Source organism: Notamacropus eugenii, chromosome 7 (assembly GCF_028372415.1).
Source record: "Notamacropus eugenii isolate mMacEug1 chromosome 7, mMacEug1.pri_v2, whole genome shotgun sequence".
NCBI classification, from domain to species: Eukaryota; Metazoa; Chordata; class Mammalia; order Diprotodontia; family Macropodidae; genus Notamacropus; species Notamacropus eugenii.
Genome location: NC_092878.1, coordinates 10,682,005 through 10,709,939, shown reverse-complemented (window position 1 = coordinate 10,709,939; position 27,935 = coordinate 10,682,005). Strand labels below are relative to the sequence as shown.

Below are 27,935 nucleotides of genomic sequence, written 5' to 3'. Positions count from 1 at the left end.
TTCGATCCCAAAGAACAGAGGATGGAATATTCCTCCCTCCTCTCAGCAGAAGGTGGGGGCCCATGGGGCACTGTACTGGAAGCCTTTGCTAAAGTTCTTTCTTTGGTGCAGGGAGCAGTGTTGGGACTGGAGGAGAAGAGGAGGAAGTTCTATCCAGAAATGAGAGGACATAAAAAAATAATTGATCTATTAAAGTTGGGGAAAGTAAATAGATCAGACATCAAGTACATCCTGAAGGGGCACAATCTTGAAAGCACTGAGGCCTGATCATTTTGCACGCAGTATCTGGGAGCAGGGCCTGTCTTGCCTTTCTCTGTATCCTCAGGGCTTAGCACAGTGCCTGGCACACAGCAGGCACTTAATAAATGCTTGCTCATGACTGCACAAGTATAACCTGTATCAGATTGCTTGCTGTCTTGGGGAGGGGGAAGGGAAGGGAGAGAAGAGAGAAAAACTGGAACTCAAAATCTTATAAAAAATACAGGTTGAAAATTATTTTTACATGTAATTGGAAAATATGAACTATTTACAATAAGTAAATTTTAAAATGCTGGCTGTACTGGAAAAAGGAGACACTGAAAGCAGTTAAGAGCAGCTGGGAGGCAATTATAATACCTACTGTTCCAAAAGTGAGAACGATGTGAATTAAGGTGGTGGCATTATGAGCGAAGTCTAAGGGCAAGGCGTATCAAAAAGGCATCCCTTGCAGCAGCCAGCAATTGGTTGAATATGGTGAGTTGAGGAAGGAAGACAAGTCAAGGATGACTTTAAAGCCTAGGTACCGTGAAGGACAGTGGTATCAACAATAAAAATTAGGAAGTTGGGAGAAGGGGCTGAATGTGCATGGGGAAAGGAGATAATGTGTCCAGTCTGGGGCAGGCCTGTTTCATTCTTTGTACTTGTACCCCAGGATCTGGCACGTAGTAGGCACTTAATAAAAACCTGCTTAATGACATGTTGACTTGGAAGTCTTCAAGTGCAGATATGTCCAGGACACATTTGCAGATGTGCAGGAAGTTTAAGGGAGAAACTAGTGTTGTTCACATAGGTTTGGAAGTCATTTGTACAGAAATGAAACCATGGGAATAAAAGAGATTATACCAGGACAAAGCACAGAGGAAACCACAGGAGGTCTGACAGGAGAATGATGAGCTAGGGAATCAGAACCCCCCCAAAAATCCAATCAGATGAAGAAGAACCAGAAGAGCTAAGTGTCCCAGAAGAACATGCGCAAGGGGGTAAAGTCTGAAATGTTACAGAAGGATCAAAAAGAATGAAAAAAAACCTATGGAACAGAGGTTTTATATATAAGTGTGAGGCCTAATTAGTTAGTCACATCTGCTGTCACGGGCAAGGAGAGAACAGGAATTAAAGCTACCTAGCTTCCACCTTCCTCCCACTCTAAAAGCATGGAGTAAAGAATTGTCCAGCATGAAAGTTTCCAGCAAAGGCTTAGGTAGAACGTAAAAGATAGAGCAGATGAAGCCTGCCACAAGAAAGGGCAGAGCCAAAAAACCACAGAAGCTTTTGTAGTAAAGGGCTAGCTAGCTTCTGTAGAATACAAAGACAAAAATAAAAATCTCTCCTTCAAGCATCCATAAGTTTGATAATCTTTCAAACATCTGTTTATTGAACTAGGTTGAAAATTCAGCTACAATGATGACCTGTACATACAATAATTTATCTTGATTCTCAAGGAAAAAGCTGGTTTTCTTCCACAATGTAACAGAGGGAGTAGACTGCCATATTCTACACTGTGACTCTTGACATCAGCATCGAAGCATCAAAAGCCATCAGCAATGATGAAACGTACCAAGATAAGATACTTCCACAGATCTGTAAACTTAATGAAGATGGCATTCTTTCATGGTAGAGACAGCAATACATCCATGCCCTCTCATTTCATGCAATTATTATCCAAGTCATCACCTACCCAACACACTGAAGGTTTTCTTTTAGTTCTTCTAATAGCACAAAAGTGCCAGAACAACCTTCAGCTGTCCATGTCATCCCTTACTTTTGCTATGCAAATCAACTGCCCCGTTTTATTATTACGTGAAGGATATCTTATCACATTTTTCATACAACAGAGATCACTGGTAATACAATGCAGCCATGACTATCTCCATTACCCTTTGGGTCACTCACAAGTTTGTTTCTTTGGCAATCATGATACTTCATCACACAGAGTGACTGGGAGAAGAAACATGAATGAAATGAGTTTTTGTGTCAGAAAATACCCTGGGATCGCTGAAAGGTGCTGCACAATGTCTCCAATGCAATCCAAACCGCTCTTTTTCAGTTCTGCACCCAGCTTGATGTTCATTAACAATGCTTATTGGAGATACACATACTGTACTGAAATGGTAATTAAAAAGGCTGCCTATCTAACTGTATATCATAGTCTCAGCAATAAGTCTTTTTCAACCATCTGCTATCCAATCATCTGAGTGGCTATGCTCTTACTGAGGTGGACTGTAACATTCTTGGGCTCAATGCAATGATCAAAATTTCATGTACAAACAGAAGCTGCGTTGAGGCCATCCTCCATGACAGTGGTAAATAACTCTACTGAATGTATATACATCTACGTAACATATGCCTTCTTCGATATTTAATAAACAGTTGGATAAACCAAAAGGCACTTACTCTGCGTGTAAAACACTGTCGTAGGTGCTAGGGATACAAACAGAAAAGACTCCCTGCTTTCAAGGAGCTCACGTTCTAATAGAAAAGACAGAACATCTAGGAAGTTTCAACAGCAGCAAAGCAGACTGCAATGGACCTTCTTTACTGTAATTTCCACCAACAAAACCTCATCTGTTTGTGATGCTGTACTTGACAGCACAAAGACTTCAATGGCGAGAACTCTCTTTCTGAGTCAGTAGTAGCTAGGACTGCAAAGCCTGCAGAAGCTCTCCAGGATGATGGCTCTGGGAGCTGGGATGGGATGGAAAAAAGGACCAGTGGTCCAGGGGCTGCTGAAACTCTGAGGGCTGTTGGGCTCACTTACTGGTCAGCACCTGGGTACCAGTGGGAGCAAACAAGGTGGGTCCTTTCTCCACAGTACCTGCCTCCCTAATTAGCCAGTCAATAGTTTAAGAAGAACTACTCTTTCCAAGACTCTTGAGTTCAGGGTCCTGGGTTGTCTCCAATGAGGACTGATACAAGGAGGTAGTTGAGGTATCTGTGGTGGTTTGGCCTGCCCGGCACAATGCCACCTTCTGTCTCTCCTCCAGGGTGTCCCGCTACTTCAACTAGGCTGGCTTGCCCACCCAGCATTATCTCTGCAGTTGCATATACTGAGAATGTTTATATTCCCTTAATGTTTGTGTGGGAGACAAGTGAAGAGGGGCAAGCCTTAAAGGCCACACTTGGTTTTACTGACTAAATGCTTTTCTGTCAAAATTATAATCACAGTAAGACTTCCTATTCTCTATACCTTTCAGGCAAGTAACTATGACTGTGAAGATTTGATGGAATCTAGAATAATGTTCATAAAATTCTCCCTGTTCCCTTTCAGTATTTTGATCAAGGATCCTTTACATATATATATAGAGAGAGAGAGAAAGAGAGTATTTTCATAAAGATTTCACAGACATGAGAAAATAGGAATAAATGTCAGTACTTGACTTTTTTATTTTTGCCTTGTCCCCCCCTTTAGTATTAATAGCACCAGGAATTTTTTCTCATTCTTCTGTCTTCCTCTGAATATAATTAAAAATCAATCTCTTACTGCTTTCAAAATTGCATCAACTCAAGCATGGATATAAGGTCTCTTCACAGCTTCATCTTCCTTTGAGTGGCATTTTCACTGTACCATGAAGGTATGCTTTCCCAAAATATCCTTGTAATGAGAAAAAATAATTGCATTACTCAAAAAAGAAAGTTTGCCTAAGGCCAAAAGGACTCTCATTGACACTCTCGCTGACAACTTTAGAAAATAGCAACCTACCAACATCTAACCCAAAAGTCAGGGAACTGCAATTATTGTTTCTACAAAGTCTATTATGATGAAAACCAGTTTTCCATGATCTTTTTAGTGACCTACCCAAATTTATTACTAAGAGATCAGAGTTGGCTAACTTCTTAAGGGAAGCCAACTAAAAAACACACTGTAGTTCAAAGAACAAATGAGAAAAGAGACTGATATCCACAATCTGACCACCTGACCTAAAAAGTATTGGGTCACTAACATTGACTTTACTGTAGCCATAGAAATCACCCCTGGGTGATCTAGGCATTCCCACTCTGAGCTCTGGGAGCAACTGAGGAGGAAGAGCCCTAGACACAGATTCAGTCTGCTCAGCCGATGATAGCAGCCTGGCGTAACGTCCTTGGCCCTTTCCCTGAACATCAGCATCTGATGTGGCACTGGAATCAGTGACATGAAAACATCAATCTGTTCTTTTGTAACTTTTTTCCTTACAATGAATTTATGGAGCTTGTTTTAATTAAGGGAAATTTCTGCAAGGCTGCATAGGAACTGTTCTCCACTGCCTAGTTTTCTTCCCCTTCCCTCCCAGATGGAACAAAATAAATGTTTGCATAGATTTCAAAAAAAGAAAGAAAGAAAGAAATCACCCGTAGGTATCACAAATCTGATTAATGACACTAAAGGACACACTGTACTTCATATCACAAGAACCTCCACAAAGTTTTCAGTCAACAGCCCATCCAGCTCTTCAGATTCAAATGGAGCTGCCTGGTGGTTCTCTTACTCACCAGTTAGAAAAGAAGAGGAAAGAATGAGATTATCTTGTCAAGTACAGTAGTACCCAAACTTGTTTGAACAGGTATCCCAATATTTAAGTACATTTACATATTTTTAATTCTATACTCATATCATACTTTACTAATAACTACATTATAAAACTCAAGTAAAAAACAGAAATTAAAAAGGATGAGGTAAAGATGGAAAATATTTGATCCCAGAGTCACAGTTACTCTGACTTCTATATGAGAAAGTAGAACCCACAAATGAGAGGTGCTTTGGGCATCTGAGTTCGAAAAGGCTGTTAACTGCTCTGGAGGTCAGTGGGAAAGGGATCAGAGTGAGGGAAGCAATTAGAAGGGGTGGCTTTGTGTTCAATACAAATGCACTGAGAGTAGGGCAAAATGCAACCTATCCTCCCACCCTCCAATGGCCCCCCGTTGTATTATTTCATGGTCCCTACTTTGAAGGCTATAAAAAAACAATGGCTTCAGACTGTCTTATTATTATAACACAGACTTACTATAAGGAAAGGATTAATAAATGCCTCCATCTGTCTTTAAGATCATGCTAGCTAAGGAATCGCTGGAACTAATTCCTTTCATATATAAATGAGGGGAATGTATTAGAGATTTCAGAGACCTCCAGCTCTAGATTTATGATCCTATGAAATAAAACGTTGGATTCTAGTTAGATAAGAACTGTAAACTCCATCTAGTGCTAAACTAGGTTACTTTGGAAAAGAAATGGATGCTTTCCTCTATATCAAAGAATGGGGATAATACTCATTTACTCCAAATGGTTTAGCTGCAGTCCTGTCTGGAAGCATGAAAATAAACTACCTCTGAGGTGTCTTCAAGCTCAAGATCCTAGAACAACACTGGACACTGATGATCTGTTGATGCAAAGAAATAAGTGAATGAACCACACACCAAAGGAATCATTCTATGAAAATACTCTGCCTTTGACATATTGGGGATTCAATCAAATCCAGCAGGAAATACTTATCTGTTCTAGCTGTCATGAAGGTATTAAAACAACTTATTTTTGACAACAGGCCCAAACACAACAATATTTGTGGAACTGATACCATTGTTACCTAGATGAAAAGCTACAGATTAATTTCCAAAATATTCATGCTAATCAGTTCATAAAAAAACAAGAATATATGTTGGTTAATAGAACACAGAAAATTACATACTCCTTTAAGTTTGACATATTACTACCACATCTTTACCCCACTTAAAAACATCTAGTGACTTCCCATCAATTATAAAATCAAGTCGAACCTGCCTAGATTCTGAATAAAGATCCTCTACAACATAGCTCCAATTTCCCTCTCCGGTCCTAAATCTTCAAACATTCCATTACACACCAGTGGAAACTCCAACTAAATGGATGTACTTCCTCTTCTTCAAACACTGTGTGTGCATTTCTAATGGCGTTCTCTCAACCAAGAATGCTCGCCTCCTTCTACTTCTCCTTTAATGTTCCCAAGCTTTCTAATTTAGGTCCTTTTTACTTTGTACTATCTGGCTTTGAGATTTCCTTGACCCTTAAGGTGTCACATTATACAGCTGATTCCCAAATTTTCATCCTCCTTCCCTAATTTCTCCACAGAACTCCAGTCCTTATTTGTTGGATGTTTCTACCTAGAGGTCCTTCAAACACATCTAAAACAGAACTTTTCCCCATAGCACAACCTGTCCATCAATGTTGTTGAGTTCATGAGACCACCAATTCTCCTAGACACCAGTCTTCAGAGTTAATCCTAGCCTCTTTCCCTGCCTTCATCTCTTCCCTTAAACTACTACAATGATCTAATTGGTCTTCTGGTCATGTTTCCTTGAGGAAAGACTCCTTTTCAAAACATTCTTTTTTCAATAGTTCTGACACTTTCTTTGTATTCTGAACTTAAACACCAAATAGAAAGGGTATTTTCATATACACAGAATAAGTGAAGACATCTGTACATCAAACTAAGGATTCTCTTGTATTCTGCCTACTTTTTCTTTTAAATATTAAAAAATATGTAAGATTTAATTTTCCAGGCTAGACTACTTATCTGTGAGTCTTTCTGGCCTTTCCACTTTTCTGTGACTTTTTAAATAATGCTTCAATAACTCTTTTTCTTTTTTTGCTATCCTACCCTACCCCTCTCTTCTTCCTTCCACTCTATCTCTAAATAGAAACAAATAAAAAAGGCCTTCTAACACATGCGGTCAAATAAAACAAATTCCCACACTAACCATGTCCAAAAATATGTCTTATTCTCTATCTTAGATCCATTACCTTTGTATCAGAAAAAAACAACATGTTTCATCACTGGTCCTCTAGATTCACAATTGCTTATTGCACTGATAAGAATTCTTAAATTCTTCAAAGTTGTTTGTCTTGATAATGCTATTATATAAATATTATTCCAGTCTTGCTCACTTTACTCTGCATCAAGTCATACAGTCTTTCCAGGTTTTTCTCCGAAACCAGCCATTTCATCATTTCTTGCAGCATATTTCATTGCACTCATATACCATAATTTGTTCAATAATTCTCCAATAATGGGTACTCCCTTAGTTTCCAGTTCTCTACCACCATAAAAAGAGCTGCTATAAATATTTTTGTACGTATAAGTCCTTTTCTTATTTCTTTGATCTCTTTGTTGTATAACCTAGAGGGGTATCATTGGGTCAAAGGGTAGCGACTTTCTGAGTCTGTTTCCAGAACAGCTGGACAAACTCATGGTTACACCAATAGTGAAAACTATTATTAAATACTATCATCTCTATATATTATCTTAAAACTATTATCTCAACTATTATCTAATCTCCTGAAGTCCTTCCAACTGTCACTTTCCTTTATTGTCAACTTGACCAACAGACTCACCATGACAGGTGAGACCTCAGAGACGTTTCATTGGCATTTCTCTAATTATTAGTGATTCGGAGCATTTTTTACATGGTTGTTTATCGCCTGAATTTCTTCCTTCAATCCTGGTAGATGACTTTTGTTCTTATGAATTTGTTCCTTCGAGGAGGAGATCTTTTTCAGATAAACTTGCTACAAAGATTTTTTTTCAATTACCTGTTTCCTTTCTAATTTTAGATGCATTCCTAATATATTCCCCAAATAATCTTCCTAATATATTATGATCAACTCATTCCACTACTAAAAAATCTTCACTAGTTCTCAACTGACTGACTATTAAATAAGTAAACTCCCAATCCTTTAAAAGCCTACTACATAACCAGGTCTCATTCTACTTGTCCAACCTCACCTCACACTACTCCATTGGATTTTCAATAGTCTAGCAAAATCAAATTAGTCTTCACTCCTCACACTATTTTTTTCCATTCTTGCTCTATCTTCTGCCACCTTTATAATTTTGCTCATATAACTCCTAAGTGAAGAAAACTACTTTTCTTCATCTCTAAGTACCTCCAATTTCCTCAAGGCCCAATTCAAATTTCAATTATTCAATGAACCCTTTCCTGAACTACCTAAGCATACCTCCCCACCCCACCCACTCTAAACTCTCTTAAAGAGATCTATCCTCCTCCTCCTCCAGTTTTTCATAAGACTGCCAGTTTCTCCTCCAATTTTTCACAGGACTTTGCCAGTTTCTCCTCCAATTTCTTCCAGGACTTTGCCAGTTTCTCCTCCAATTTTTCATAGGATTTTTGCCAGTTTCTCCTCCAATTTTTCACAGGACTTTGCCAGTTTCTCCTCCAATTTTTCACAGGACTTTTTCCAGTTTCTCCTCCAATTTTTCACAGGACTTTGCCAGTTTCTCCTCCAATTTCTTCCAGGACTTTGCCAGTTTCTCCTCCTCCAATTTTTCACAAGACTTTGCCAGTTTCTCCTCCTCCAATTTTTCACAGGACTTTGCCAATTTCTCCTCCTCCAATTTCTCATAGGACTTTGCCAGTTTCTCCTCCTCCAGTTTTTCACAGGACTTTGCCAGTTTCTCCTCCAATTTTTCACAGGACTTTGCCAGTTTCTCCTCCAATTTTTCACAGGACTTTTTCCAGTTTCTCCTCCAATTTTTCACAGGACTTTGCCAGTTTCTCCTCCAATTTCTTCCAGGACTTTGCCAGTTTCTCCTCCTCCAATTTTTCACAAGACTTTGCCAGTTTCTCCTCCTCCAATTTTTCACAGGACTTTGCCAATTTCTCCTCCTCCAATTTCTCATAGGACTTTGCCAGTTTCTCCTCCTCCAGTTTTTCACAGGACTTTGCCAGTTTCTCCTCCAATTTTTCACAGGACTTTGCCAGTTTCTCCTCCAATTTTTCACAGGACTTTTTCCAGTTTCTCCTCCAATTTTTCACAGGACTTTGCCAGTTTCTCCTCCAATTTCTTCCAGGACTTTGCCAGTTTCTCCTCCTCCAATTTTTCACAAGACTTTGCCAGTTTCTCCTCCTCCAATTTCTCATAGGACTTTGCCAGTTTCTCCTCCTCCAGTTTTTCACAGGACTTTGCCAGTTTCTCTTATGCTACTATCACATTCTACTTTGCAACACAGTAATTATTTGAACCTGGGTCCTCCTGACTTCCATTCTAACATATTACACAGCTTCCTAGATGAAGCAGGCCACCCTACACATACACACTCCTTGTTGTTTCTTTGTGACCCCATCTTGGGGTTTTCTTGGCAAGGATACTGGAATGGTTTGCCATTTCCAGCTCATTTTACAAATGAGGAAACTGAGAAAACAGGGTTACCAGGGTCACACAGCTAGTTAAGTGTCTGCAGCCTAATATGAACTTGGGAAGATGAGTCTTCCTGACTCCAGTTCCACCACTCTTTTCACTGAGCCACCAAACTATCTACACATGTTCTTAAATGACTATAAACTCACTGAGGACAAAGTGTGCCATTTTTCATCTTGGAGTTCCTAACTACTTAGTATAAATGTTTGTTCCCCATCCTCCACGAGTCAGTTCAAATCTCACCTTCTCTCGGAGTTTCTTACCCTCACCATTCTATAGATTCAGTGATTTTTCACCTACCTCTGAATTCCACCTGTATACCCCACTTAATATTTATCATCCATTATTGTGTATAGATTATCTATTTGAGGGAGCTGTTGTCTTTTCCATCTTTATATCTTCCATAACACCTTCATACAGATGAACTGCTTTAAGTGCTGGTGGGACGGAAAATTGGACAAAGGGAAGTACGTGTGTGTTTGCTCTTCGTTGCCAAAGAAGACCATGCCATCAGAGAAATAATGACATGACTTGCACTTGACTTTGTTTTGAGTGAGGGAGGGCTGTGCAGGTCACCAACCTGACTTCTCCTCCAGAGCCATCGGAATCCAGTGACCAGATATTCATCAGGATGACTGGAGATAACCCAGGATGAGGCAATTGGGGTTAAGTGACTTGCCCAAGGTCACACAGCTAGTGAGTGTCAAGTGTCTGAGGTGAGATTTGAATTTGGGTCCTCCTGACTCCTGCACTGGTGCTCTATCCACTGCACCACCTAGCTGCCCTACAAAGGGAAGTATGAGATTCCAGAGACCCTAATCTCCTTATAAAGGTACCAATCAAAAAAAAAAAAAAAAAAAAGGATGATCAGTACGAGTGTGATATGGTCAAAAATGGCAGTCTTGGAATTAGAACATCTTGATTCAAGTCCTGACTCTGACCTTGGTAAAGTCACATAACATCTCCGAGGTTTAGTTTCTTCTCTGTCAAATGTTAATACTTGGACAACCTTCCACAGAGTGTTGTGAGAAAAGCACTTATAAACCTTAAGGTGATAGGTACTTAAGGGTGAAATACTAAGTCCCTAGGTTCATGTCTCAATTCTTCACCTGTGGGATCGGGGGTCAAGTCACTTAACTAGTGGCCTCAGTTTCTCCATCTATAAAATGAGAAAAGGTTCATTCTGGCTCTGACTCTTTAAGATCTGTTGAAAACAACAAAGTACCCACTATTCAGTCACCTGAGGCCCTATATGATCTGGGCAGCAAGTATTATATATAACATGGCTGCTGAGAAAACTCAGATTATCAGGGATGCATTAAACGGGACTTGATAATTATTCAAAGATGTTAACTAAAATGTCTGTAACCTTTAACCCAAGATTCCACTTAATAAGCATGGAACCCAAGGAAGTCAATATGAAAGAGGCCCACCATACACGAAAATACTTATAGCAGCATATTTTGTCTTTAAAAAAGAAACTGTAAACAAAGTGTGTGCACCTTAACTGGGGAATGGTTAGCCCATACAAGTGGGAGTACATGAACATAAAGGAATATTACCCTGCTCTAAGAAACAAAGAATAACAGAGAAACAGGGGCAAGCTGATATGAACTCATGCAAAGTAAAGCAAGTGGAACCAGAAAAACTGTATAGACAGTGATGAAAATCGTGTAAATGAAAAATAAAAAAGAATCCAAACTGAATGGAGGTACAATGACCCAAGACGAGCTCAAAGAATAAAATGTCCCCCCTCCTCTTTGCAGAGCTGGGAGAACATGGGGATGGAACACTGCCGATGGTGGGCTTTGACTATGTTGATTTGTTTTGCTAAACTGTGTTGTTTTTTTTCTCCTTCATTATGAAGAATGCCTCTTGGGGAAGTGGGAAGGAGGGCTACACTAGGAAACTAAGTAAAATAAAAACAGAAGATTAACAAAACCTACCTTTTAGAAAAGTAAAAGGCCAAACAAAATGGGACCTCATTTGAACGAAGCCTTCTGTGGCAGGCTGGCTTCCACCCATTCCTAGGTTCCTCACTACAAGTATGGCCTCTTAGACACATTCCTTTTCAAACTCAATAGAAACAGAGGTCATGAATCCAGCCATTATAAGGAGCTCTGCAGCAGCACACTGACTGGGTTTTAAAACATAATATTACCTATGTTTTATTGTATATTTGTCAAGTATTTCTCAACATTTTAATCCTGTCTCATGCGCCCCTAGTAGGACATCTGGCACCTTGTTCCCGGCTCACTTCCACTCACTAGGTCTCTTCTTCACTGGAGACAGATACTGAACTCCCAAGAAATAAAAATCCTGGCTGCCATCTTTCTTTTGAGCCTCTGAAGACTCCTCTAATCTCCTCTAATCAGAAAGCATGTGCTGAGAGACTCTTGGCTTCAAAACAGAGAAACAGAATCAGACTCCTAGAGATGGAAAGAACAACTTTAAGTCTAATCTCTATCCCTTCTAAAACGTAGCCTCCAATTTAGCTTTTCAAGCACAGGACAGTGAACACCAGTGGATCTTGTCTTCTCCTCTTTCTCCCTCTCACTCCTTTTTTTCTACAGTCTTCCAAGAATACGGCATCTTCCAGCTACATAGACCTATGACTACTAAGGCCTTAGAGCAGACTGGAATGTTTTGGCCCCTCATTTTCACTTCTTAATTTCCCTGTTTTCCCTCAAGATTCAACTCAAATTCCACTTTCTAAAAAGGAAGCATTTCTCCTAATCCCTTTCCATTTCAGATGACCCTAATTTGCCCCCAAATAGCTCCTTTTATTTAGTTATTACAGATTGTCTCTTGTATTAATTAACATGTAAGCTCCTAGAGGGCAGAGACCAATTGTTTTTTGTCTTTCTCCCAATCCCCAGCTCTTAGCACAAAGCCTGCCACTTAGTAAGCACTTCATAAATGTTCCACCTTTCTTGATTCCCTCAGCTAAGATTCTCCCTCCTCAAATTTCTCACCACACTTTTACTTTTCACCTTTTACACTTATTAGTCTATCTTCTCTTTATGAGCATTCCATTCTCTCCATTAGACTCTAAACTCCTTGAAGACAGGAGTCATGTCCCTTTTTACCTTTCTCTCCAGCACCTAGCAGTGCCCCACTCATATCTGATCAGCTGCTCTACTAGTACTAAGTATGTGCCATAAATGAACAGTATCACTGGCTTCCAATTAGTCTCATTCATGAGATTATGAAATTAATCTTAATTCCAGGAGACTCAGAGAGCTTACCCCTCTGGTGGAGGAGGAATATGTATGCAAATATTTATACAAAACATGTAGAGTAAAAATAAGCTTGTTTAAAAAAAAAAATGTTCCAAGCCAAACCCTACATCCTACCCCCTCTGGAAGCTGAGGGCATCAGAGTTCACCAGAAATCCACGTGGTGGCCTTGCTGTAGTCAACTAACAAGCTCTCAGACCAACCACAGACTTGGGGAACAAAGTAAAGAGATCCAACTGCATGGAAATGCTGGAGTTATTCAACACCTATGACTGTGAACAAGTCCTTCCTTGGGGATTCCAGCTTCCAGATCTTTTTACCCCTAAAAGTCCTAAAAATGGAATTAGTATCTGTAAAGTATCATAAAGCACCTTTGAAAACTTTTAGTTCCAGGATCTCGATCCTAGCTGAGACAAATCTCAGAAAAGGCAAAGGAGTAACACAAAGACTCTCTCTATACATTTCTAACTTTAAACACAGAATTACAATCAAGCTTCCTGACAAGATTCTTATTTGAACCACTTTGGCATACTTGTCTTTTCCTCCTATAAATAGGCAACAAGATCTAGTGGAAAGACTAATTAAATTGAGTCAAAAGATTTTAATATGGAATTCTGCCTCAAACACAGACTAGCTATATAATCTAACCTCTCGGAGCCACAGTTATTTCACCTGTAAAATTTGCAACATTGAACTCAAAAAATCATGAGGAAAGCACTTTGTCAGTTAACAAAGATTTAAGTGCTTACTATGGGGCAGGCACTGTGCCAAGAGCTAAGGATACAAAAAAGGGCAAAAACATGACCCCTGTCCTCAGAAAGCTTACCTTCTAATGGGGAGACAACATGTAGACCATACACAAAGCAAATGAAGGTAATACGAAAGACAGAAGCATTAGAAACAGGAGGGGAGGGGAGGGGAGGGAAATGCTGAGAAAGGTCTCTAGTGGAAGGCAGAATTTGAGCTGAGTCTTGAAGAAAGTCAGAGAAATGAAGACAAAGAAGGAAACATTCATGAGCCAAGAGAGGAGAACATTTAGAAGAAGGTGATCTTCAATGTCGGGGGCTGGAGAGAGGCCAAGCAGGATCAGGATTGGAAAAAAGGCCATTAGATTTAGCAATTAAGAGCTCCTAGGTAACTTTGCAGAGGGCAGTTTTGGTAGAATGATGAAATCAGGAGTCAGATTACAGAGGGTTTAAAACAAAGGAAAGGAAATAAATGCGACAAATGTAAACAGGCAAAACCTGAGAAAGGGAAGAGACACAGGATAGGGTAGAGTAAGTCTCCATTTCCCTAGAGGAAGTGCTCCCCTAGGCTTCAACTCCCCCACATGCAGAACCCTCCAGTGGCCTCCCCTTCTCAGCTTCCTTTTGTGCACTGTCTTCAACAATTAGATAGACTGCAATTCCTCGAAGGCAAAGACTCAGTCATTTTCTTATATTCTCAGAGGAGCCTGGAGCATAATAGATGCTTAATAAATGTTTACTGAGTACTCACTATAGGGACTAGTGTAGGCTTTTTTGAGGATGAGAGACTTGGACATGTTTTAAGTCTGCAGGGGAAAACTAGAGAGAATTTGAAAAGGGTGGGGAAGAAACCCGCTGAAGATGGAAGTGGTTCACAGGGGCTTGTCCTGGCAAAGAAAAGGGACAGCTCTTAATGTGAGATCTGAATGGAGGAAGATGCCTGAGTGATGTGAGAAATGAGGGGAGAAGACGGGGCTCTTGGTAAATGGCTTCAGTTTTTTCAGTCAAGTATGAGAAACAAGGTTTTCACAGCTGAGCAGGTGGGGAACAAGGGTTATAGTAGAACTTTGAAGAGGTCTGAATAGCTGCTGGAAAATGGAACAATATATCAATTAAACTAACATATATAAATGTGGCCACATGATATAGTGAATAGAAAGCTGGCCTTAGTCAGGAAGATCTGGTTCAAATCCCGACCTCTGACACATAATGCTTGTGACACCCAGCAAAAGTTGTTTAAATACCGCTTCCACTCCTCTGATGCTGCTACCACCCTGGTGCAAACCCTCATCACCTCATACCTGTAATTACTATAACAGACTTCTGGTTGGCTTCCCCATTCTGGTTCATACAACCCTCTCCTGCCAAAGTGGGCTTTCTCTACTACTGAATAAAGTTTCCTATTACCTTCAGAATCAAAGATAAAATACTATTTGGCTTATAAAGCCCTTCATAACTTAGCCCCTGCCTACTTTTCCTTGATTCTCACATTTTACTCCCCTCCATGTACAGTGACACTGGCCTTGTTGTTTCTCAAAAGAGAAACCTCCCCATGCTGCACTTTCACTGGCTATCACAGATGCTGAATATGCTCTCCCTCAGACGTGAAGCCAAGATGGCGGAATACAGGCAGCAATCCAGTTGAACTCTTAAAAAAGGCCCCTCCAGATAACTTTGAAGTAACTCCTCAAATCAAATTTTAGAATAGCAGAGGCAACCAAAGGTCAGAGAAAGAAATCTGTCCAGGCTAAGACAACTTAGGAGGCTGGCATGATGACCCCAGGGTGGGGGCCAGCACAGAGCACACACAACAGCAGGAAGAACCAGCAACACTGACAGGTCTTGAAGCTGGTTGCAAAAGCAGTAGCAGTGGCAGTAGTAGCTTTCAGGGCTCTTAGCCCAGAGATGACAGTAAAGAGGGGTGGAGTGTCAGACAACTGGTCAGAAAGCAATTACAGGGGACCCTCTGCTGGCGCTGGCACTGGGTGCACCTGGAACTGACTGTCAACTCCATCGCCAAAGATAGCTCTGCGTCACAGTTCCAGGGCACAGAAGAGTGCTTATGTCACAAGGAAACTGGGGTCCAAGTTCCAAAGCAGAGACGATCACTAAGCATTTGTGGCTAGAGGGGAGCAGGGGCCCTTCCTGGTAAAATCAGAGCACAGAACAGGAAAACAACGACCACACATCTCCCCACATCCCCCCACCTGGAAAGAACTGAAAACCTGCAGACCCCAGAATTATCTCTGAAAACAGCAGCACAAAAAAAGCCTGAAGTTTGGGACAATGCTTCCCCACCTCCTGGGTAAGTAGAGTCCAACTTGAACAAAAAGTTCAAAGTCAAGAAAAAAAGAACTTGTCCATAAGAAGTTACTATGGTGGCAGGGAAGACTAAGACTCAGAAGAAGACAATAGTGTGAAAGCAGCTACTAATAGACCTCAAAGGAGTGGGGGGGGGGGGGAGTGGGGCAGAAGGGAAGTACAGGAGGATGGTAATTGGACACAAGCCTAATAAGAATTACTGAAAGAGTAAAAGAAAGAGATAAACGTAGTAGAGGAAAAAGTGGGAAAAGAAATGAGTAATGCAAAAAAATATGAAAGAATTAACAGGTTGGTAAAAGAGGCACAAAAATTCTCTGAAAAGAACTCCTTAAAATGCAGAATTGAACAAACGGAAAAAAGTATAAAAGTTAAAAAATAATTCCTTAAAATTAGAATTGGCCAAGTGGAAGCTAAAGACTCTACCAGATATCAAGAAAAAATGAAAAAAGGTCTAAAAAAATGAAAAAAAAATGTAAATTATCTCATTGGAAAAACAACTGACCTGGAAAACAGATTAAGAAGAAATAATTTAAGAATTATTGGACTATCTGAAAACCATGATCAAAAAAAGAGCCTAGACATCATATTTCAAGAAATTATAAAGGAAAACTGTCCTGAAACCAAAAGAAGCCACTGATCACCATCAGAAAGAGATCCCAAAATGAAAACTCTCAGGAATATTATAGCCAAATTCCGAGCTCCTAGGTCAAGGAGAAAATACTACAAGCATCCAGAAAGAAAAAATTCAAATATCCTGGAGCCATAGACAGGATCACACAACATTTAGCAGTTTCTGAGTTAAAGGAACAGGGTTTGGAATACACTATTAAAGAAGGCAAAGGACCTAAGATTACAACCTAGAATAACCTGCTCAGCCAAACTGAGTATCATCTTTCAGGGGAAAAAAATGGGCATGTAATGAAATAAAGGACTTTCCAGCATTCTTGATAAAAAGATGAAAGCTAAATAGAAAATCTGATATCCAAATACAGGACTCAAGGGAAGCACAAAAAGGTAAACATGAATGAGTAAGTACAAGGAACTCAATGAAGTTAAACTCTCTACATTCCTATACGGGATGATGATTATGTAAGTCCTAATAACTTTATTGTTACCAGGGCAGTAAGAAGACTATACAGACAGAGGAGACAGATGTGAATCATGTTGGGATGAGTCCCCCAAAAAAGTGAAGGAGTGAGAAAAAGGGATACCCTGGGAAAAGGGGTGAGGGAGAGGCAGAATGAGGTAGACTTCCTCACATAAGAGGCAGGCAAGGAAGAGCTTCTGGGGGGGAAATGGGGGAGTGATGAGTAATAACTTGAACCTCACTCATCAAAACTGGTCCAATTAGGGAAGACTATACACACTAAATTGGGTATAGAAATCTCTCTTATCCAATAGAGAAATAGGAAAGGAAGGAGATAAGAGATATGGGCTTAGGAAGTACGTGATGGGGATGGGTTGGAGGGGAGAGAATGATGAAAGGGAGGGCAGATTAAGGGCGGCAGTGGTCAGAAGCAAAACAGACTTTTGAGGAGAGACAAGATCAAAAAGAAAAAGAGTTGAGGATAAACAGAAGAAAATAGGATGAAGGAAAATATACAATAATCATAACTGTGAATGTAAATGGAATGAACTCACCCATAAAATGGAAGCAGACAGCAGAATGGATTAGGAATCAGAATGGAATATGTTGTTTGTAAGAAACAAACATGAAACACACAGTTAAAATAAAGAGTTACAGCAGAAACTACTACACTTCACTGAAAGTAAAAAAAGGCAAGAGTAGGAATCATGATCTCAGACAAGTAAAAGCAAAAATTGATCAAGAGATAATCAAGGAAACAACATTTTGCTAAAATATACCACTAAGACAATGAGTATCAAAAATTTTTACATCAAGTTTTTCTGATAAAGGTCTCATTTCTCAAACATATAGGGAATTGAATCAAATTTAAAAAAATATGAGCCAAAGGATATGAATGGTCAAAGGATATGAATAGGCAGTTTTCAGAGTAAATCATCACAACTATCTATATTCATATGAAAAAATGCTTTAAATCACTGTTGATTAGAGAAAGGCAAATTAAAACAACTCTGAGTTACCACTTCACATCTATCAGAAATGATGGATGTGGGAGTGGATGAGATAAATAAGTACATTAATAAACCATTAGTGGTGTTGTGAACTAGTCCAATCATTCTGGAGAACAATTTGGAACTACACCAAAAAAGACTATAAAAACTGTACATGGCCTTTGAAAAAGCTACTAGGTCAGTATCCCAGAGATCAAAGGAAAAGGCAATATTTGTACAAAAGTATTTATAGCAGCTCTTTTTGTGGCGGCAAAGAACTAAAGAGATGCTCATCAATTAGGGGATGGCTGAACAAGTTGTAGCACATGTTTGTGATGGAGTATTATCGTGCTATAAAAAATGATGAGGGGGTGGTTTCAGAAAAAAACACGGGAAGACCTATATGAACTGATGGTGCAGCTACATAACAAAACAGAGTGCTGGGCCTGGAATCAAGAAGACATCTTTCTGAGTTCAAATTCGGCTTCAGACACTGACTAGCTACGTGACCCTAAGCAAGTCACTTAACTCTGTCTACTTCAGTTTTCTCATCTGTAAAATGAGCTACCGAAGGAAATGGAATACCAGTCCAGTGTCTTCACCAAGAAAAACTCAATGGGTTAAGAAGAACTGGACATGCCTGAATAACATAGGAACTGATGTAAAATGAAGTGAGATCACTGTGCACAGTAACAGTAATGCCATAAAATGATGATCAACTGTGAAAGACTTGGTTACTCTGTTCAATAAAATGATCCAACATAATTCCAAAGGACTCATGATGAAAAAAATACTATCCCTCTCCAGAGAGAACTGATGAATTGAGTGAAAATTTAAGCATAATTTTTTCAGTTTTCCGCTTTTTCATGTGTGGTATTGTGTGTATGTGATATACAGCCATAGCGAATATGAAAATGTTTTGCAAAATCTCCTATGTATAACAGTTATCATTTTGCTTGTATTCACAGTGGGGCGGGAATTAAAAACTCAAAATTTTAAAAGAAAAAAGCATTTAAATAATTAATTTTCAGGGGAAGAATTGAGCCCCTCATAATTTGAGAGAGGAAAAAAATGCTTTCTCTCCTCATCTCTTGGGCTCCCTGAAGTCACAGTTAAAATTCCATATTTTTCAAGAAGTCTTTCCAGTACCCCTTAATGCTAGTACTTCCCCTGTTTTACCTCCAACTTACTCCATGTATGTATAGTACATATACACAATATATATAATATATACATGCACACACCCATATATGTGCACATAAATGCATATACATATTTGTACACACTCTATGTATATATGCACACTCATGTATATGTGTGTATGCATTATGTACACATATCTTGTTATGTACATAACTGCTTCCATGTTGTGTCTCCCACTGGAGTGTGAGCTCCTTAAGGGCAAGGGCGGGTTTTGTCTTTCTTTGTATCCTCAGCACTTGGCATAAAGTCTTGCAGAGACAAGAAATGCTTGCAGACTCCTCACTGACAACTTCTCAATGCCCCAGGTAACTCTCTAAGACTATAAACTGCACTGGTGGTAGAGTTCTGCACTGGTAGAAGGAGTTTCTGCACCCGGCATCTCCTATAACAAAGAAGTCAGAGGTCCACACAATAAAATGTAACATAAAGTCTTTGTCCAATGCCTCATTGTGGCATGGAAGTGATGCTGGATTGTGCAGTTATGACAGTCAAGTTCAATTCTGGATGTTTCTAAGCTCAAACCTGTGTCTGGTCTAAGGTCCAGCCTGGCTAAAATACAAAACACTCATTGCCAGGGTAACCACAGGGTAGTAAACTGGACAGCCTTAGGAGTTCTCAAAGACCCAGAAAACTATGGATGAGCTGCAACCTGCATCCCTGGAAAAAGTACCCGTAATAATTAAGTTACAGATTCTAAGTCTTGGAATAGGTATCGTCGGCTTTTATGTTTAAACGTCCCATATTCCCAAGACTGTAACGTTATCAATGAACAAGCACTTATTAAGCACCTAGGAGGTGTATGTATATATGCATGTGTGTAAACACAGATACACACATAAGGAGCTAAGCTCAGCTCTGGGGACGAAAGATGGCAGTGAACATCTAGCTCCCGCCCTCAAGCAGGATACTTCTATTCATGACGCTTGTAACAATAGTTACATTGTCACTATATCATTACATATTAATGAAGAGTGGTTACATTATTAGCATTATCCACTAAAGTTATGACTGATTTTGACATAAGCTCCCAGTGAGGGGGCTGGACTAGATGACCTGGAAAGTCCCTTCTGCCTCCAAGATTTCATGTTCTATGTTCAAATTTTAAGACCAATCACTCAGGTGGAACCAACTTAGAATGAGTTCTAGACTGGCTTGTATAGCGCTGGCCAGAAAGTCAGGGGATGTCCGTCTACGGATCTTCCCAGGCGCTGAAGCGACCAGCGAGCTATGAGCACGTGCAGGAAACCATCAAGTAGCCATCTACTTATTACACACAAGTTCTGTGTGGACTGGACAAAAGGAGCTTCCGCTTTAAAGGTAAAAGAAGCATACAGAGAAAAAAGTGGCCATTAAAAGCGGTTTAAGAGGCGCAAGACGGTGCCTTGGGATGAGTTCCTGTAAGTCAAGTCCCAGGCTTTGAGATTCAAAGGAAAGACATCAAAAGGGTCATTGGGGGTAGGTCTGAACGTTTAGTAAGTATTCCCAGACCACACCGACAGTTCAGTGTCAGGAGGGAGGAAACAAGCATTTAACAGACGCCTCCTGCCCGGCCAGCTCTCTCACCAAAGGCACACCGGCTCTTTACAGCGCCCTCGGAGGTAGTACCACCACTGTGCCCGTTTTACAGCTGAGGAAACCGAGTCCTCCCCGGCTTCCTTAGCCCTGCTCATTACTTCCTACGTATCCCAGACGGAGCTTGGCTTTCCGGACATCTGTTTGCAGGCAGCGCCCCCCCCTTAGACGGCAAGGTCCCTGAGGGCAGGGCTGCCTAACGCTCCTTTTCGGACCTCCAGCTTAGCACAGAGCCCAGCACAGTAGGAGCTTACTAAACGGCCCGGGGTCACAGAACTCAAGCCTTCCAGACTCGCCGCTCGGCCCGATCCGAGCACGAGACTCGGGGCAGGGAATGAACGACAGCCATGCGCTGTCGGTGGGGGAGGGGGCGGGTCTCCCCAGCAGGGGGCCGCCCCGGCCGCCGCAGGGGGTCGCCGTTACCCGCCAGGATGAAGCTCCCCACGCACGAGATGAAGCCGGACAGGAAGGAGTTGAAGGGGAAGGTCCCCACCAGCAGGCAGTAACCGAACTGCAGCGCCCCGGTCAGCAGGATGTACAGCAGGTAGGCGTCCAGCAGCTTCAGGCGCTGCGGCGTGCTGCTCATGTACTCCTCCAGGAAGCGCGAGATCACCGAGGCCACCGACGCCGGCATGGCTGCGCCGTCCTGCCCTCGGCCCGCTCCGCCCGCTCCGCGTCCCGACCCCACCACCATCCGAGCGCCGCCGTGCCCACGCATGCGCGCTGCCGACCCCCGGCCCCGCCACGCCGACACCGGGACCCGCGAGTCTGCGCAGCGGCCCAGCGCGGCCCCGCCCTCCCCGCCACGTGACGCCCGCCGCGCAGGCGCAGCAGCGTCCCCCGCCCACCGCCTCCGGGCGGAACGAGAAGCGCGGAGGAGCCGCCCGCTTAGGGAGACGTGTCCCTGCTGTCCTATCTCGGGAAGCCCGGGACGTGACGCAAGCAGTTGCTCCGGCGAGAGAATAACAGGAAGCGGGGACGAGAAAGAAAACGGACCGGGCTGCAGCCTAAGAGTTCCGGATCTCTTCGTTCCTCCCGCCTTCCCGGGCAGGCGCCACAGGGGTAATGGGGACGGTTCCGACTCCGCGTCCGGTGGGGCCGGCTCCGGTCAGGGCCCGGTGCTTACTGACACCTTCGCGCACAGCCGAAACGACCGTAGTTCTACGGCGGGGTGCCCTCACTGCGCAGGCGCGGCGTAGAGGCGGGGGTCAGGGAGGAAGAGAGGGGGGAGGGGGGCAGGAGGAGGAGGGAGGGGAGGGGGGCAGGAGGAGGAGGGGGAGGGGAGGGGGGCAGGAGGAGGAGGGGGGAGGGGAGGGGGCAGGGAGGAGGAGGAGAGAGGGGAGGGGGGCAGGGAGGACGTGGAGAGAAGGGAGGGGGTCTGGAGGAGGAGAGAGGGGAGGGGGGCAGGAGGAGGAGAGAGGGGAGGGGGGCAGGAGGAGGAGGAGGGAGGGGAGGGGGGCAGGGAGGAGGAGGAGGAGAGAGGGGAGGGGGCAGGGAGGAGGAGGAGGAGAGAGGGGAGGGGGGCAGGGACGAGGGGGGAAAGAGGGGAGGGGGCAGGGAGGAGGAGGAGGAGAGAGGGGAGGGGGGCAGGAGGAGGAGGAGAGATGGGAGGAGGTCTGGAGGAGGAAAGAGGGGAGGGGGGCAGGAGGAGGAGAGAGGGGAGGGGGGCAGGAGGAGGAGGAGGGAGGGGAGGAGGTCTGGAGGAGGAGGAGGGAGGGGAGGGGGGCAGGGAGGAGGAGGAGGAGAGAGGGGAGGGGGCAGGGAGGAGGAGGAGGAGAGAGGGGAGGGGGGCAGGGACGAGGGGGGAAAGAGGGGAGGGGGGCAGGGAGGAGGAGGAGGAGAGAGGGGAGGGGGGCAGGGGGGAGGGGGGAGAGGGGAGGGGAGGACACTGCTGAGGAAGGGGAAAAGGCGGAGGAGGAGCGGGAGGGAGGACGGTGTTTCCCTATCGAATTTAAAGCCAGGTATCCATCCAAAGCCTCTGCTTGACAGTAGCTTGCTGTGTGGTCTTGGGTAAGTCACTTCCCTCTCTGGGCACTAGCTGCCATCTCCGAAAATGCAGGGTAGTTGGAGATGATTGCTAAGGACCTCTGCCAGCCTTAGCTAATGTTCAGTAAATGTGTAAATCTGTATTCGTTTTCACCACTGGATGTTTCCAGGTCATATAAGTTGACAATTGTTTGCTAAGTGATTTGCATATTTTTGCTCCTTGTCACCCTGTAAGGTAATATAAATAATGTGGTAATGTTATTGTTTCTCATTAATATGGATATTAGGTTAATAGTATTAGTATGGGTGTTATTATCATAATGCATAGTATTACTATTGGCCCTATCAATATGGACATTGTTGATACTATCGATAATAGATATTAATGCTATCCATGTTAATATGGAAATTTATATGACCTGTAATAATCATAAGCTAGTATTTATGTAACTCCTAAAGGTTTGCTAATCGTTTGCTAAGACCTCATTTTACCCTTGCAACAAGCCTAGGAAGTAGGTGCCCTTATCATTCCTCATTGTGCAGGTGAGGGAGAGAGTGGTTAAGTGATTTGCCCAGGGTCATGCTGCTGGTTAGCTGGCGTGGATTTGAACTGGGTTGGTCCTGACTCCTGGTCTGCTGGCCATAGTTGCCTCTAGATATTGAAATTATTATCCTCATTTTAAAGAAGAGGAAACTGGGGTTCAGAGAAGTTAACTTGAATAAAGTCTGTAGTTACACAGTCACAGAAGAGGGTTTGAACGCTGGTTTCTAATCAGTCATTGCGCTGCATCCTCCAAATATAAATTTCTTTTACACTTAACTTTTTTGAATTTGATCACGTTTTTAATTTTAATTTTTTTTTTTAGTCCCTCTGATTGAAAATGGCAAACATTGAAGAAAAAGTCAACTGTGTTCTCTGGTTAGCTGAACTCAAGTCAGCAACAGCTGTGAGAAGAAAATTTGCTTCCCATTATAAGAAAGAGGCTCCCCACAGAAATTTAATTAACAACTGGATGAAAAAATTCAAGGAAACTGGCTCAATTCATGACAAGCCTAGATCTGGGAGACCCCGAGCAAGTGAAGAGACTGTGGCTGAAATTGCAAATGAAGTATTTATAGCACAAGATGGTGGCTACGTTGAATTTTAATAAGAAACATATCAGTATTTTAAATAATTTTTAAGTGTAATTTGTTTGTAGCATTTATACTTTGAATGTTATTAAAGCTTAAAACTACACTAATACTTTTGGGACACACTGTATTTGAAGTTCAAGGGGCTGGGTTCCAATCATGGTTCTGTTACTTTCTACACATGTGACTTTGGGTAAGCCATTTAACCTCTCTGGACTTCAACTTTCTAAATAATAAAATAAGGGGATTGAATTAAATGATCCCTAAGGTCTCTTCCGGCTCTAAATTCTATGATCCAAATTGAAATTTTTTTATTACCAGGATCTAGCGTTTCCTAATTTCCTTGTGTCCTCCTTTTCTGGTATCCCTGACCTGTTAATTTTATGATATTTCATAACCAGGTTAACAACTTCAGAACTTTAAAAGCCATGCCATAAAGCTGTCCAAGTAGCACCCATTGACTTCTCTGGTCAGTTATGAAATTATGGCACCCATAAGAGAGTTTGGAGCCCAACAGCCTCAGTGCCATTCACCTTTCATCTGCAGCCCATATATGCTCATCTTCTGACTGATTTCAGTCAGTCCACAAACTCGTGCCAAGCAAAGGTAGAGGAAGGGCTTAAACTAACAGGAAACTATTGACTATCTTATAGCCCAAAGGAAACCTCTAAACCTTACTACGTTGTTGCTCAGTCATGTGCAGTTCTTTGTGACCCCATGGACCATCCTATCTCGCATGTGCCTAATGCTGGATTTGCACTCAGGTCTTCTGACTCCAAGCTCAGTGCTCTCTCCACTGAGTCGTCTAGCTGCCCTTGCATCACTGTATATGTGATTATCGCTTTCAGCTCTGGCAGGGCTCTAGGTTGAAGCTGAACATCATTGGCCCACATGGGCTTATGTGCAGGCTAAGTACTTTGATCTCTGATTCAGTCAGTGTAGGGCAAGGGCCATGTGTAACAACACATCTCTTGCGTTTCTAGTTTGCAGAACATTTCTTATTGATGACGTGGTTCCTAGTATACCTTTGACTTTAGTCACTTCATTCAGCTGACTTCCAATAAAATGTGGTTCACTCAGCTGGCTTCCAATAAAATTTGGGGGCTTCCAATAAAATGTGGGTACAGGACTATTTGGAGACTAGTTCATGAGCTGTTAAGAGAATTTGAAAATCTCTGACTGATGGGGATGGGCTGGGTATGGTACAGTCAATTTCCTTGCTGGCTTGAACCCTCCTCCACCTCCCTGTCTCATCAGCACCAAAATCAATCTGTATGTATGTTCCAAGAAGACAGTTTTTGGACAGAGGCAAATTATTCAAAGTAGTGATATTATTCTTGGGACTTCATCCAGACCCCTCCTGATGTGTCCCCTGTGTTGATTTATCTGCCTTCCATTTCTTTCCCCCATCATTATTTGCTACCCCACAGGAGGGATACAAGAGAAAACATGATATCCAGGGTCTTGCAGTCACACCAACACACAGTTACTATGTTTTTAATGAACTATTATTTAAGCAGTACAGCAAGAAGAGGGCCTGTGTCCTCTGTAAAGGCTGCAGTATTTCTTACTCCAGTGAACAACTTCTTATGCTATTCATACAAATGACAGTTTAAGTGGATTTGAGGATGATTTATGCCAAGGTTTTTTCATATTTCACTGAATAATCAAGTTACCTGTAATACAGAGCCCTTGATTGTGGTGAGCCTGGCAGTAAACCAGTCTTAACAATAATAATTTATAGGACTTGAACTTGGGCCTTCTGGTCCAGTGCTTTTCCACTACCTTGTACTTTCTCTCTAGCAGCTACAGAACTGGCCTATCCCTTTAATTAAAAGGTAAATTAATTTTGAGTTGATGTGGCAAAGTAAGTGGACTTTGAAAGGTTTTATGATCATGACATGAGAACTTCCAAATAATGTTGGGTGGAAGTTATCAAAAAATTCCTTCCTTATCTGGAAATGAGCTGGAAGAGGAAATGCCAAACCATTAATATGTTTGCCAAGAAAACCTCAAAAGGGATCCCAGAGGGTCAGACATGTCTAAGAGAACAGCACAACAACATAGCGGGAGAAGAGAAAGAACACTTGGCCTTTCACTCTGAGAGACCCAGCTTATGGACACTAGGATTCCTTTCCACTTTGTAGTGATTTCAGAAAGCCCATTACAGTTCCAGGTTAGCCCAAGCTCTAGAAATAGCAGACCTAAGGGTTCTAGTCAGCTTTTTTGTTTGATTGGTTTTGTGGGAGGGGGCTGTATTTGGTTTTTTATGTGGTGTGTTAGAGGCATGGCTTTAACACTAGCACCTTCATAGTTCAAGATCAATGTTGGGACAAAATGAAAGTCACTGAACATTTCACAAAATAGATACTTCTCAGCAGGCCAAGATCATGCAACAAGGATACAGTGGCATTTAGCTTTTCTGCATGTATCCCTCTGTCCCTTCCTCCCACCTCTCTCTCCATCTGGGAAATGCATCTGGTCAATAAGTTATTATCAGTCTAGCAACTTGTGTGGTCTTAGGCACCCACCAAGTCTGACAGGCCCCAGACTTTTTATGCCACTAGATGACCAGGAAGAGCAGCTTTGTCTTCTTTCTGGTAAAGCCTCCTCAAGTTGTGGGGTAGGAGGAAAGAAGTTGCATCTGGGCAAGTTGGTCTTATCACTTGGTGTTATATAATAAAGACTAAAAATGCTCTACCTCCAATTAACCTGCTGTAAAACTGATCAAATACAGACATAAAGTTCTCCTGCCCTACCCCGAGAAGTGATCTAGAGACCTGAGACCAATTCCAAACCCTCCTTCCCCTGCCTCGGAAAGATCAGTGTCTGCCAAAGGTTTGGGCTAGTTCCCCTAGGTAAGAGGTAGATGGCTACTGTCCAAGATCCCTTCCAGTTCTAGACCACACACTCACAAGTATCTGAGACACCTACTCTCTACAAGTTCCCCTTCTCACAAGTGTAAATCCCTTAGGATTCCCTGCAACCTGACAACCTCCCACTCCTAAAAGGGCTCCCTCTGAGCAGTGTCTTAATTCCCATTCCCAGTGACTTTTGGTTAGTCTTTCCCCTCATCCGTTCTATAGGATGTGAACTCCCTATGGACCAGCCCTGTCCTTCTTCAGTCTTCTTCCCTCAGCTTCCATGCTCCTCCTTGATCTCCTTTGATTCACTTTCCCTCTCTCAATGCCTCAGTATCCCCGAAGGCTCTATCCTCAATCCTCTTTTTGCTTTTTCTTTCCTTTGGCGACCTTATACCCAGAGCTTCATTTACCACCTCTATGCAGATAACTCCCAAATTCCTTTTTCTTTCTTGTGCTCTGGTCCTCCTGAATTATCTCTCCTTGAATGTCCAGCCAGACCCTCCAACTCATTATGTCTAAAACAACCCTTGTTCTCTTCCAAACCTACCTCTGCCAACTTTCCTATTTCTGATAATAGCACCAGCACTGCCATAATCCCAGACTGGTAACCTCAGTAGTTAGGTGGCACAGTGGATAGAGTGCTTGGCCATGTTGGGGCCAGGAAGACCTATCTTTCTGAGTTCAGATCTGGCCTCAGACAGTTACTAGCTGGATGACTCCTAGACAAGTTATTTAACCCTGTTTGCCTCAGTTTCCTCATCTGTAAAAAAAATGATCTGGAGAAGGAAATGGCCAACTACTCCAGTATCTTTGCCAAGAAAACGCCAAATGGGGTTCCAAAGAGTCAGACAAGACTGAAGATGACTGAACAACATCTTCTCTCTCTGGACTTCTTACTTGGAACACAGGCCCTCTGCACCTCTAACCTTTTAAAAGCTTTCTGTCCTCTTAAGGAGACAAGCTGTTCTGGAACTCACCAGCTGAAAGTGATCACTTTCCCTTTTTCAGTTTCCTATAAATATTTTGATTGGATCCTCTTTGCCCTTATCATATTTGTGTTAATGAGCTATTCCTCCACTCCAATCAGATTGTAAATCCTTGAGGGCCAGAGCCCTCATTTTTCAGCTTCATAGGCTATGCTTTGGTGTCTTTTAGTGGAACTGAATTGAACGTTTGTACTGGCTAAAATGAACATCAAGGTCAAGGAAGTCACAGAAGATTAGCTTGAAGGTCACAGGTAGGAGAGGCTCTGCTTCTCAGGGCTAGTACAATAGACGTTAAGAGGCATGAATAGTTTAGGACTTCTTGAGGATGTCACTGGAGCCATTGTCCCCTCCCTACTTCTCCACTTCCCCCACTCCTACCTGAACCCCAC

General features: G+C 42.3%; 1 protein-coding gene across 2 annotated transcripts in view; it reads right to left on the bottom strand.

Annotated features, from left to right (window-relative positions):
• DAD1 (defender against cell death 1) overlaps window positions 1-21,376 on the bottom strand; it is a 45,825-nt gene extending 24,449 nt beyond the window's left edge. Inside the window, exon 1 of one of the 2 annotated variants that reach the window (XM_072623324.1) lies at window positions 21,003-21,376. In XM_072623324.1, the coding sequence (XP_072479425.1) occupies window positions 21,003-21,297 (295 nt within the window). In that variant the 5' untranslated portion in view covers window positions 21,298-21,376. The remainder of the gene's footprint in view (window positions 1-21,002) is intronic. The other variant, XM_072623323.1, reaches the window with a different exon arrangement.
• Between the last annotated feature and the right edge of the window lie 6,559 nt (window positions 21,377-27,935).